This window comes from Vicia villosa, linkage group LG6 (assembly GCF_029867415.1).
Source record: "Vicia villosa cultivar HV-30 ecotype Madison, WI linkage group LG6, Vvil1.0, whole genome shotgun sequence".
NCBI lineage: Eukaryota > Viridiplantae > Streptophyta > Magnoliopsida > Fabales > Fabaceae > Vicia > Vicia villosa.
The window spans coordinates 148,633,373-148,647,793 of record NC_081185.1 but is presented as its reverse complement, the minus strand read 5'-3'; the positions used below and the strand labels follow the sequence as shown (position 1 = coordinate 148,647,793).

Here is a 14,421-nt window from a genome sequence, read left to right as displayed (position 1 = left end):
TATATGATTAAAGGAAAATAAAAAATGGGATATGATAAGATTAAGAGAAAAGCTATTTATACACTAATGCATACACATACACCGTAATTTATATGGTAAATATACGTATTCATTATTTTCTAACAATTTTTTATGTTACTTTGATATATGTGCAACACAACACAATTGGTATATATGGTGTAATTTCTATAGAGATATGATACTCATACACTAGAACTTACAACTCACACCGTAATTTTATACTTTTTGTTTTTTTTAATTTATTTAATAATACTTTTGAATTTTTTGAATACACAAAAACACATGAACCTGTTGTATTTTTGATGGTGTAAGTATACGGGGTAGAGTTTTTAGTGTAAGGATAGCAATGCTCTTTCTATAGAGATATGATACTCATACACTAGAACTTACAACTCACACCGTAATTTTATACTTTTTGTTTTTTTTAATTTATTTAATAATACTTTTGAATTTTTTGAATACACAAAAACACATGAACCTGTTGTATTTTTGATGGTGTAAGTATACGGTGTAGAGTTTTTAGTGTAAGGATAGCAATGCTCTTTCTATAAGGTGTAGCAAATCAGTCTAAGTATAGCACAGCTGTAAGATTAAAGGCATGTTTATTTCAGTTTTAAAAAAATTGATTTTTTTTTATATTTTTAAAAATAGATTTTTTAAAATTGTTTTTTAAAATATTATAAGTTTTTTTATATTTATTTTTTTTAAAATAAAACACTAATTTTGACATCATATAACATAAACATACATTATGAAGACCAAAATTTCGTCGAAATTGCTATTTTTTCAAAAAGTTGTATTTCAAAAATAATTTTTATGAAAATATATTTGAAATAGCTTTAAAATTAAGTGATTTTTTGAAATTTTGATATCCAATTTTTTTTCATAAATAGATGAAATACCTAAAATTACATTTTAAGAATAACTATTCAAACAAAAATTTTATTTGAAGCTTTTATAAAGAGTTTCTTTGTAATTTTTTTTTACAAAATTATATAATACTATAAAAATCATTTTTAAAAAAAATCAAAACAAACGGACCCTAAAAATGATGGAAGCGGCAAATTGTTTTCTTTTCCACGTATAGTTATTCTTTTTTTTTTTAAAATAACTTATATAAAAAATTTGTTTACTAGATTAAATATTTTAATGAAAAACATTTAACATTTCTTTAAATACTCCATCTATTTCTTAATATAAATAAATTTTAATAAAAAATAGATTCTAATTTTTAAGCATACCAATTAATCTCTAACTTTATAAAAAAATTTAAGTACTAGTCCTAAATGTCTAGTCCGACTCGTGAGAGTGTGTTAAAAATTTCAAATTGATTAATATATGAGTTGAAGATTTAAGTGGAGGCAATTTTCTTCTTACAAATCGATTTTGTAAAATTGAATATACGATCATAATTCTTAAGAGGTGATTTGACTAGGAGTTGGGATAGATTCAATTTTCAATTTTACAAAAGTGTTGAATGGTCAAATATTTTTTATGTGGAGATTCAAACTCCGTCGTTGATATGGTCAAATATTCTTTGCTATTTGAGTTCTAAACATGTGTGACCAAATTGATTACGGGTAAGGTTGATATGATTTTCTATTTCTTTGTGAGTTGAGTTTATTTATGGTCTGGAAACAAGGTTCTATCTTGGGTGGACATGTTATATCTTCCACTGGAGTGAAACAAGGAGCCCCGTTATGGCCGTTCCTTTTTCTCTCTCATGTTACACACACTCATTCATTATATTAAAGACTATATTGTTTAAAAAGTACAAGTGTGTGTTCTCCCTACAAGGGCAGGAAGACTTATAGGCCTTTACAAGTATATTACGATGTATGGGGGTTAGGAATTTCCCACTGTGAAGAGAAGCCATGTACAATGGTGTTTTACAGTGGTTTTACGAATCATGCTCATGTGAGGTGAGAGGCTCTGCAAATGATATGTGTGCTTAGGTATAAATATGTAGGGTGTGTTAGGTATGCAATATGATCTCTCAAAGCAATATGCTTTAGGATGTAATGATTTGTCTTCCTCCCCTTAAGAAGAAGTATTTATAGAGGCTTTCTTGGGTCTAGGATTATAGAGTTAGTGGAAAGTTATGCCCTATCTTCATGACTAGGAACATGGTTAAGGAAAAACTTATTCTTTCTAAAATCATTGAGGAAGGAGTCCTCCTTTGATTGGCTCTTTGGACTAGGTATCTTAACCTAAGTCCAATACGAGACCTTCTGCCCTTGTTGAGTTACTAGGTGTTAATCTATGGGCGACCAAGTTCTAGCCCGCGGACGACCATTTGCTAGCCCTGGGGGCTCGTTCCTTTCTTTGGGCTAATAGGTGCTAGCCTGTAGGCGACCACTTTTGGGCTAGCTTGTGTTATGCTTTAACCTCTGTACTCTCTATAAAAAATCAACTTCTTGTGATGTTAGAAAATTAAAAATTTTAATGACAAAAAATATAAAATATATTATTTTTTAAAGACGCTTTCTCATGCTTAATCATTATATTTGAAGTGACTTTGAGAATTGTTTGCGCCATAGTAACTAATACTCTTCCCGGTCATTTTTATAAGATATAATTTACTTTTTAATGATCTAATAATAAATCAAATACATTCTTTGAATAATGAATCGAAAAAAATAAAATATTTCTTATAAATAAAATTAGAGAAACTAATAACTAGTATAATCTCCACCCTATCATTATTTTCATTTATTTTTTAAGGTGAAAGCGATGAACCAGCTCTTAACATGGATAGAGAGAGCATACCAAACGTGCCGTGGTTGTGCCTCATCCAATTGTTCTTAGGCCATGCAATTGGGAATTTCATATTCATACACGTACGTACCCCTAAACAATTCATTTTTTAAGTTTCCTTCAAATTAAATATATAATGATAATCCAAAATAATTTATTGCTGATTTGCTGTATACCACAATTGAATGAAGTACGTTATAAGATATTAGTATATTGGTATAGATTTAATTTGATTTTTTAGTCTCTCCAATAATTGAATGTGATATCACGAATTTGATTTAAATTGTTTTTTTTTATAAATTCATATTTTTTAAAAAAGACTCATTTAATAATCATGACTTTGTTACAAGTTTAGAAATTATTTTAATTAGTTTATACTTTCTTTGATAAGCTAAGTCAAGGAGCGTAGTGTAATATGTAAAATTTATAAATTCAAGTGTGAAATAAATTCTAAAAAAAGATAGTGTCTCATTGAACATATCTCAAAAAGCTATCCTATTTGAATTTAAAAATGCCTTGACCACAATTTCAAAAGGGAACTATATTGAGCCGTTCAAATAAAAACTTGCACATAAAGTTTTAAATTGGTTAAGAGTAGTTAAATGTCACATGATGTTCGTGTAAGGAAATAGTTAGCTTCAGTTTTTCTATAATTAGATAGAAAATATGCATATCAAGAGGGTTTAATTTTCCATTAAAAAATTTATCAAAAAAGTATTACACATCGGCACATACACAAAAAGGTCTCTTATCTTCCGATTTGATCCTTTCAGTTAATTCAATTAATCAAAGTTAAACTGAAGGTTTATTTGATACCTCTAAACTTTGTTGTTTTGTTGTAATCGAGAAACTCCATGAGGCTAGAAGGTAACCTGGAGTGGTTGGTGAATTCATTTAAAAAAGCCACATCAGGAAGAACAAACATGTATAAATGGAAGTCAAGAAAAAAAATCTTTAACACAATTTTTATTGAAACTGGATGTAAATTAAAGTAGTGATGATTTGCTCTAGTGTTACATCATGCTTGTAACAACTAATGTGTCATTAGTTCAAATCCAAGCTATAGTCAAATTTTAGAAATTTTCTCGAAATTTCGATCATCTTGGTTATGATTAAAAATAATATATGTTACTCATTCGTTTATACACACATTACCATTTTACTTAGTTTTCATATTACTTAGTTTACTTAGTTATAAGTTAATTGAACAATAGTCAAAACTTACATCAATAAACTTATATTATTTTTGTTTTTTTTTATAAAAGATACTTTATCTTTCTAGATTCATTAAATAATTGGTCAAACATGTCCAATGGATACTACTTTGTGTCTAATTTATATAACTTATATGTTATGATGAATCTGATTTGGAATCAGGTGGTTAGTGAAATCCAAACAAATCCTGAAGAAATAACCTTATGCCCAAAAGCCAAATTCTAATTTGTCTCTTTATGGATTCCCCCCAAGTTTTATTCCTCAATAACAAGTCACTTATATTTGCACCTTTAATTCCAATGAACCCATGAACCCACTTCCCTTGACTCCGCATGTGAGTCAAGATGGGATTCTATTAAATCATATAAGAATGGATAATATTGAATTCCTTCTTAATTCCACACATTTGATTACTATATTGCTGAAATAAAATTGATTTGTATTATATACGTGAGTGCACTTTTTTATTAGATGTTTTGCATAATGTCAAAATTAGGATCTTTAGTGTTTCTTTATATTGAACTGTATCTCTGAGTCGTTATGTGCTCCTTTACATTAGATTTTCATGCATCAAAATAATTAAAACAAGTTTTTGTGCTAATCGATTAGATCAATTAAAACTTAAGCTCCAAGCTATTTAGACAACATCTAAATGATATGCAATGGCTAGCAATATCTCCTTTCCCTTTTGAATGACCAACAATATTACCTGTTTTTTAAGATCTAATCGATTAGGCCAAAGTGCTAATCAATTAGACAACAGTCAAAATAATTAAATGGGAATTTTGGGCATTTCTCTTGCCTATAAATAGAAATCTCTATGGGTGTTCGCGGTGCGGTTTGAGCGGTTTTTACGTAAAAAAGTATCTGAACCGCAAGAGAAAAAAGTGTGTGGTTCGGTTTGTTTCGATTGACTTTTAGAAATGAAACCAAACCAAATCAATGCGGTTGAATTGGTTCGATTGGTTCGTTTTTTTTTTAAATATTAAGTCATACATACACATATAAATGACAACATAACTTTATATTTAATCATTTATCCGTTATTAAATAACAGCAAAACTCATCATATTTGGACAACAACTTTTCATTTAATATACAGAAATAAGATTAGATAAAAGTGGAATAAAAAACATGAAATAGTAGCATAAAACAATATAAAAAATATTATAATGAAATAGAAAAAAAAGAGTGAAAAATTAGAGAAGATGAAAAAGAAAGAGCGAAAGGGGGGAGAGATTAGAGAATAAGAGGAGCATTTAAAACATAATTGGAAGAGAGAACAGTAGAATAAAAATAATAAGATGAAAAAGAAAGAACTTAAGAGATGAGAGACTAGAGAAGAAGAGGTGATATGTCCTTAGAAAAGAAGGTGAGAAAAAGGCACGATACCGATATGTGATATTTGAAAAGACTTAAACTAAAACCTTTAGTGTAAGGAAGGGAAAATCATTTGTAATCGTATGGCTAAGACATAATAGGTTTGAGTTTAGGTTGGATGTGGGTTAAGTGAATGTTGATTGTAACGTGATGCAGTTTGGTTCGGTTTATAAATTACAAACCGTAATCCGAACTGAACCGCACGGTTTTGTTAAAAAATAGTCCAAATACTTCCAAATCAAATACGTTTTTTTGCGGTTTCGGTTTGCTTCGATTCGGTTTTGAGGTTTTGTATTGGGCCGGTTTGATTTTGAACACCCCTAGAGACCTCATTTCTCATTTCAAATTATTTAGAAACATGTTTTGACACTTCCCTCTCCCACTTTCTCTAAAGTTTTATTAAACTTTCTCTCACTAGATGTTATAGCAAAATCCTTTTGTGAGAAATTTTTTTTGTGAGGGAGGATATCAATGTAATTCTAAAAGGATAGAATTGTAAAATTCACTAAGAAATGTTGTTTATACACCTTGGTTGAATACAGTTCCTTGGTTTTTGGTTAGCCAGTATAACCAAGATTAGTTGAAGATTTACCGATATTAAAAATCTTCCTAGGTTTGAGATTAGTCCGGTTAAAATCTCAGATGTTATTTGGTTATCCTATTAAACCAAAATTGAACTCAATATTTGGAACTTGAAGACTAACCGCTATAAGCTCCGTGTTCGTGGAAAGTAGACTAATCGCTTCAATCCGCGGTTGGAAAAGGAGAACGGCCATTTCACTCTTAGGAATTTATTGGAGACAAGAGGCAAACACTTGTATCCATTGTCTTGTAATATTTAGTTAAAGATCAACCACCATTTCCTTATATAAGGGGGTTCGTGAGCCTTACTAACTAAAAGCTCTCAAGTATTATTGGAAACTCTCAAGACCAAGTCTTATGGTTAGTTATGACCGAACCTCTATAATTCTCTGTGTCCTTCTTTCCTTATATTTTACTTTATGCTATTTATTGTTTGCTGCTTAATTTTTTAAAATGATTTTAAAACTTGGATTTAAGTTAATTTGCCAAAATAAATTAAAACCACGTTTTTTCAAGTCACACAATTCACTCTCTATTGTGTGTGAAGTCTCAAGTCCAACAATAATCAGAAATATTTGATGAACCACTTAAAATAATATTTCAAATTATTTTGCTCATCAAAATTAAATTATTTTTCTAACCCATAAAGATGAGTATCTAAGTGTTTTCTAGCTAAGGGGTGCAAATAATGATAATTGGTGGTACTATAGTAGACATAAAGGCCCAATTGCACCAAGAAGGTAAAATTACGTAAGCCCGGTCGATTAGCGCGTGATAATAACTGATTAGAAAAGCTTGAAACAAAGTATGCTCAAGCAAATCAAATCCCAACATTAATGAAGATTTCATAAAATCCTAAGAAATTGGAAAATCTAACCGATTAGAGCCCTTAGCCAATCGATTAAGAGATTCGAAAAGTAATAATTTTGATTTGATTTTCGATCAACACATCTCCGTATTTTGTCTATGCACAAAATTACATAGTAATTTTGCTTTTAACTTTGGTTTTTCTTTATTCATGTTTTCTCAAAAAGGAAGGATTTTTTTTCCAAAAGATGCATCTTTGTATCTAGTCCAAGCAAACCATACTAGGTATTTGGAGCTTCCAATTGTATTTGGAAGGTCCAAGAAGGAGGTGTTCGCATTTGTTTTGGACTGAGTTTGGAAAAATCTTAAAAGGTGGAAGGAGAATGCGTTGTTAGGAGCAGGCAGAGAAGTCCAAATTAGAGCAGTTTCTCAAGCGATTCCTAGTTGAATCATGAGTTGCTACAGGTTGCCAGAGGGATGTTGTCAGAAGATTGAACATATGGTGGCTAAGTTCTAGTGGAGGGCGAAGGAAACTCCAATGGGTAAGCTATGATAGGTTGCCAAAGGCTAAAGGTAATTGAGGCTTGGGATTCAAAGGCTTTTCTGATTTTAACAAGGCTTTAATAGGAAAGCAATGTTGGAGGCTGATGAATGGTAGGAATACCCTTCTTGGTAGGATTTTCAAGGCCATGTACTTCCCTAGAAGCAATTTTGTTGATGCTAAGGTTGGTTTTGCGCCGAGTTTTGTCTGGAGAAGTATTATGAGTGCAAATGATATGGTGGTGAACGGGTGTAGATGGAAAATTGGAAATGGAAAGAGTGGGAGAATTCAAAAGGATAGTGGATTACTTGGAAATTCATGAGGAAAAGTTGTAAGCCAAGTCACCTCTTTTGAGGCTGATGCAAGAGTCAACATTCTTATTGATCCTGACATAAAGCAATGGAAGAAGGACATGGTCATTTCAAACTTTAGTGAGCATGAGGCAAAGAAGATCCTGAGTATCCATATCTCTAGTAGACTTCCTGATGACAAGATGATTTGGTCCGCAGAGAGAGATGACACATTCGGTTCGTACAACTTACCATAGTATTGGAATGAAAAGGGAGCGTTTTACTGCTAGTACATCTGGAGACAACAACAAGAATTTGTGGAGCGCAATCTGGAGAATATAACTCCCTAATGCAGCAAATAACTTCCTCTTAAGGCTAGCTAAAGAAATCTTTCCAACCAGAGCCAACTTCTATAGGTTGAGGAGTTCAATAAAGTAACTACAAGGAAGGATTATAAATCCAAGGATCCTAATGTTGGCACAAGCACTGTTGACTTTCATGCAGATGTTTCCATCTCTGTTGATGCTGGGTGTTTCCATGAAGGGGTAACTACTTGGGACTGCTATGTGAAAGACCAGGAAGGAAGGAGTTGCTCTCAGCTTGTAAGAAGGAGATGATAGCCATGGAACCTACACTTGTTGAAGCTTTGAAAGTCAGGTGAAATTTGGAGCTTGCTAGGAGTCAGCAATGGCGCAGAATTGTCATTCAAACTGATGCGTTAGTGGTCGCGTAATACATTCAAAGGAAATATTCTATGGCAACTTTAGACAGGTTTAGAAAACAGGGTTGGTGATTGTTTTTCTCTTTTGTCTGATTTTAATTTTGCTACTGTCTGTTTCATTGGGAGGATAGAAGCATAGAAGCTCACAAACCGGTAGGTTTAGCTTCGAATGTTGGTTCAAGAACTTGGCTTGGTGACCTTGTGGGATCATCAGCTTCTTGTTTTCCCTCGTCATTTGCTAAATGAAGCTTTTTAACCATAAAAAAAAATGTCAAAACTCTTGGGAAGAATTAGCCACTCATTTGACTCCCACCCACAGGCTAAAGGATTAAACTCGATGGATTAATATTTAAAGTTGCACACACAAAATAAACGATTTACGCCAACAAAAAAAAAACTAATGTTAAAACCAACTATTCATTGACTAAATAAATCCAAAACAATATTCTGTCTGATATATTTGAATGATGAACCCAAATACAAAATAATACAGAACTTGTACATCATTTAAACCAACATCCTTGATCTTCTGATAATGAATCACGGCTGAATAATTAGGAAGGCAAGATATTAGAAAGCCCAACAGCCCTAAACTGCATTTTGGTGCATATTGTTTAGCTAGATATTACTCGAGTACATATGTTTAAATTTACCGTGCATTATTCGCCTAAGCAGCTAAGATCTTTCTGAAAACACTGACCACAGATTATAAACATCCTGATAAATTAATGAAGGTATGATTTGGTAACCTGCCACTGCACCAGCAATGCAATTATTGCTATAGAAGCTATTGAAGGAATGCGTTTGATATTCAACAACTATAATGTAAGTGTTCCATTCTCTCAGTGAAGGGCATCTATCTTCCACAGTGTATCATTTGGACGCTTCAATTCTAGTGCTTCCCAGAAGATTGGAAAAAATTTCTACAAAAAAGAAGAGTTTAAGGTAAGAATACAAGTGGAAGGAATAGGCACTAAAAAACATTGAAGTGTTTAACTAGTTTGGCAGAAAGTGTTTTATTCAGACTTCAAATTTTAAAGTTGAAGAGCTTACCCCAGGAAAGATCTTGGAAGAGAATGAGATTCTTCGTGCTCGAGATCACATTCTTCTTTGCTGCTACCTCCACTGGCTGCAGCCACTTTGCTTTCAGCATCTATAGTTCCTTTGCTAATATTTTCTTTGACTGTACCAGGATAATCTTCACCTGCATCGGAGGTATTTGACACGCAGTATTTATGCAGCCATCTACCTGTTTCCCAAAGGACATGCATGTTGCCTTCTCTGGAAGAATAACCATGGGTTTCATAAGGCAGAATCACCAGCCGACAAAGAGCACCATGACCCTTCAGAGCACTGAAAAGCCTGTCTGACTGCATAGCAGCACAAAGGATAGAAGCAGCAAGAAATTGACTAAAGTAAGGCTACAGGAGGGTTTATTTCTTTCAAATACTGCAATAGTCAGTTACTGTCTATTTACAAGAATAATAGGGGTGGAAATTTCTATCTTGCCTGTATGGGTAATGTTCCTGAATTATTATCCTCTTCCCCATGGATAAGCAAGATAGGCTTCTTAATTTTATTAGCGAACATGAAGGGACTCATCTCGAGATAGGTATTAGAGGCCTCCCAAAGAGTTCTATATTCATCCTACAGAAGAAAGTAGTATAAGATGTAAGATACTCGTTTCTAAATGATATTTTATGGAAAGGAGATTAAAAGTAACTATGGAGCAAATGACAATTTATGAAAAATACTAAAAATCGAGCCATTATATAGGTAGTACCTGAAAACCAAAAGGAGTAAGCGTTCTATTGTAAGCACCAGAACGAGCAATTCCACAACAAAAGAGATGAGGGGCATGTGCTAGGAGGTTGGCAGTCATGAACGCACCATAGGAATGTCCACAAACAGCTATTTTCTTTGGATGAGCTACCTAGACAGGATAACCGAAAAATGCTTGATTCAAATGATATTTCTATTGGATTGATAACTTAATCTACTACACAAGTAAAAACAAAAGCTTACCCCACGCCGGATAACTTCTTCCACAGCAGCTTCTGCACTTGCAACTAATTGCTCTACAAAGCTGGTTTATAGATATCTAATCAAATAAACGTTTTTTTTTAAAACACAATCAGATACACTTTAACTGCTTATTAAGTATGGAGTATGATTACTTCAATAAAATTTGAAAATGCAGAACAAGAAACCCACTGAAGAAACCTAGGCCTCACAAGAGTGAAGAGGCCAAATATTTAAAGTTCAAATTTGAAGAGAAATGAGATTGAAGAAGAGGAGATTTCTCTAGATACTTAAGAGCAATTATTTAATACAGTAGTAAGTAAACAGTAAAGATCTCACAGCTATATAACAGTACTGCTATCAACTTACCTATCTTTATCCTCTTCTCCCTCACCAATAATAGGAATGGTTGGCCTAGATAGAACTGCAAACCTGCGACACTTAAAGTAATCAAAGAACAGTCCAGCTAATTTAATTCAAAATATTCTGAACCGGAACAGAGGAACTAAATAATGCCAAATCATCTAGAGCATGACAACACAGATAATTGTCAAAGATATTTTCACACCTTTGAGCCAGCCAAAGAAGGGGTGATGTGGAACCGATCACAGCAAACTCATTTGGAGAACCACGAACTTGGCTATCAGCATCTTTTCTCTTAAACTCTCTAGGGTAAGACCAAAACAAACATGGCAAAGGACCATCTGTTGATGGATTGTAACCGGGTGGCAAGTATAATGTAGCAGCAAGCTGAACCCCATCTTTTCTTTGATACCTGATTATCTCTTTCTGCAATGATGCAAGCTGAGGGTATGGATGAGGGAAATTTGTAACTTTAACTCTTTTTGCATCTGGCCAGCTAACAAAGTAATATTGGGTGTTTTCTCTTCTTGACTCTTTTGAAATCAGTATTTTCAGCCTATCTAACTGCAAATCCCCTTCTTCTTGATCAGACATTAGAGCAACAACAGTCTCAAAATACTTTTGCTTATCACTCTCCCAGATTCGTTCTTTATTACCTGTATGTCTGTAACAATTTGGTCGAAACCACCGGAGCATAAATGAGAATCTGTAAGGGCATACACCGGAAACAAATAATTCAAGACACGTACATGTCAAAAAGATCAAGGAATGGAATGTTTCCTTTTGGTGTTGCACCACTTCCCTTTAGTAAGATATATCTTCCTTCATCACCCCCTTTCTTTATCTTGGTAATAATATATGTCCCAGCTTGGGTTCTCCGCAGCATGGGAGTGCCAGGATTAGAGTACACATCATCTGAAGATCGATCGAATAGGATGCGTGGAGGCACATCTTGAGATCCAGGAGAGACTACCCATGTTCTTATTCGTCTTGTTTTAAACCAAGATTCGTATACAAAAGCTAACGAATCATCACACCAAAAAATTCCTCTGTAGATACAGAAAACAAGAATATCAACCATGAACTTGGTCAGACCTTTTCCTAACAAGTGTTATATGATGGACATACATGTTAGACTATGAGAATGCAAACCAAATGTTGGTCATGATGATGATCAAGCATGTACAAAGATATGAATAGCAAGCACAGCACTAGCATAGAATTTTTGAAAATGGTTGAGACTTGGCATTGAAGTCACAATGTCAACTGCAAACCTCGGCTTAGAGCAGCACATTTGAAATGCTAAGAAAGAATAAACAGTTTTAGAAAAGGATCCGGTTATGTCCAAGTATGTTGGCTAAATGTGAATCAATAATTTGTATTCATACCTATAGCGGAGATCAAGCTTGTGTAATATCACCGGTTGTTCACCTTCTAGTGGTTCAGCAGGTTGTGAGTAGACTATATCACGAGGAGAAACTTCCACTTTTGCATCACCCCCATCTTGAGTCTCTACCCTAGAAACCTCGAATGAAGAAATTTTAACAAAAAGAAATCACAAAACAAATAAATATATAACTAATGGGACTACAAAAACAATATAAAATGCAAAGACAAACATATATTACGTAAAATAAAGGAAATGTTAAACTTGACTGTGAAAAAATCTAACTGAGAAGTTAGTTCGTACGATGAAAAAGTCAAAAACTAACCATAAAAGGGGGAAGAAAATGAGATAAGCCAGTTGGAGAAAAGAACGTAAGTGATCAAACATTGACTTGTAAATTGCAATATGAGTAATTCAGTAAAAGGTAAAACACAATTTCAAATGCCTAAACATAATATTCCACGAGAAGAGCATCCAAATATTGTGATGCAAGTGGACAACATATGTGTGTATGGATACATGTATACAGGTAAGCTTACCCGTATACCCGAATGGTTGCTCATAAAAACTGCACACTTAGTACTATTTGCATGCCAATGAACTTCATTATTAATACATTCTTGGGAAGTTTAAGTTTACAAACACTTACAAGAGTTTGAGAAAAAATAATAAAATTATTTCAACTGCAGATCAGAAAATGTCTAAATAAATAAAAAATGCATGCTTTATAAGTTGACTTAAACTATTATAATACTTTGTGATGTTGCCAAAGCACATGCCCAAGAAGAAATATAAATTATTAACTCAGAATTATACCAGTAGAGAGTTGACGGCTTATCAGCTCTCCACTTAATAGAACGCATCCCTTTTCGCACACTATTTGATGTAATTGGTAAGTCTTCGGCAAGCGGCAAATCACAAAGCTCCCTGACAAATTTTCCATCGGCACTCCATAACTCTACCTTCTTCGGAAATAAACCACAAGGTGCAATAAAAGAGTATGGCCTGTGCAGTGAATTAATCATAATGTACTTCTCATCTGGGGAAGGGTCCAGAGAGGTATAAACAGCCGGCGGTCCGAAATTCTTTGTCGTACCATCCAAAGATGCTAAAACAAGCTGAGATGTTGCATAGTAGTCAAATAAATCTTCATCATATTCATCCTTCAGCAAATGCTTGTATGTCCTTACTCGAATAACGTTTTTCGTTTCATTAGATTGAATTTTTGGGCCTCCGGGAACCAAAGGTTTCTTCGGTGGAGCTCCACGAGTAGATGGAATGGTACAAACTAACAGTGTAGAGTTATCTACCCAAACATAGTTCTCAAAAACTGCATTCAAATATACATCAGGAGACTGAAACAAAGGTCTAGCATTCCCTGTTTCCACATCTGCAATCCATACTCTGAGTTTACTAGTATTACAATCTTCCTCGTTCACACGAACACTGAAGGACAAATGGCGAGCATCCGGAGACCAAGTAACAAAATTGATCTTCGCGCCTTCAGGGAAACCACGCACCTCAACCTCCGGTCCTAATGTACCATCAGGAAGAATTCGATGGATCCCTAAACCTGTGTAGAATGACATACGACTCCTTGAATTTAAGTGTCCATCAATTCGTATACCGGCCAACTTTTCCTCCGGTCTAGCCAATTCAGTTAGCGGAGGTAAGGCTGTTCGCTTAAGAAAAATAATTTTGTCTCTATATGGTGAAAATGACAATGCAGGAACGGGCGGAGCATCAACAATGTCCCTGATCACTGGTGGAGGAACTCGATACCCTACTCCTAGAGTTGAATCATCTAACATCAATCAATTAAAACAAACATCAGCAATTATTTTCACTGAACAGTACCGAGAAATGAAAAGTGCTGCATAAGAAAAATCCAATAAACACTTTAATTTTGCAATAAACGTGTGGGGATAACAGTAAAGGAGTGAGAATTGAGTTAACCTTCGTAATCAGCGAAAGTATCGGTGGCGGAAGAGGGAGAAACGGAGCCGTTGGAGGCTCCGCCGGCGCTGTCTTCGGTGGACACAGCAGCGAGAGGTGCTATATGGCTAAACCGGGAGGTGGATACAGAGGCGAAGTTGGCGGCGGTTGTGTAACGGAGAGTGAGGGGAAGAGAAGGATTGGAAGGGAGGGATAGTGGCGAAGATGAAGAGAGGAGAGTGAGGCGATAGTAGAGTTTATGCATCTTTGATTGCTATTCTATTCCTGCTTCATACTTTCCTTGGTCTAACAATATTTAGATTTTTCTTTTTAATAACTTTTTGAAATAAAAAAATAATTGCCGACAAAGAATTCTTTCAATTTCCTATGTATATTTTAT

The 14,421-nt window shown here is 34.0% G+C and overlaps 1 protein-coding gene across 1 annotated transcript; it reads right to left on the bottom strand.

Moving 5' to 3' along the window:
• Positions 1-8,042: 8,042 nt before the first annotated feature.
• LOC131610429 (probable glutamyl endopeptidase, chloroplastic) lies at positions 8,043-14,338 on the bottom strand. The gene is made up of 11 exons (XM_058882375.1): positions 14,043-14,338; positions 12,903-13,890; positions 12,088-12,216; positions 11,449-11,748; positions 10,905-11,363; positions 10,706-10,768; positions 10,340-10,400; positions 10,098-10,247; positions 9,824-9,961; positions 9,368-9,684; positions 8,043-9,237 (listed from the first exon to the last, which is right to left on the bottom strand). The coding sequence occupies exons 1-11, from the start codon at positions 14,284-14,286 to the stop codon at positions 9,207-9,209; spliced, it is 2,880 nt and encodes a 959-aa protein (XP_058738358.1). The 5' UTR covers positions 14,287-14,338; the 3' UTR covers positions 8,043-9,206.
• Positions 14,339-14,421: the final 83 nt, after the last annotated feature.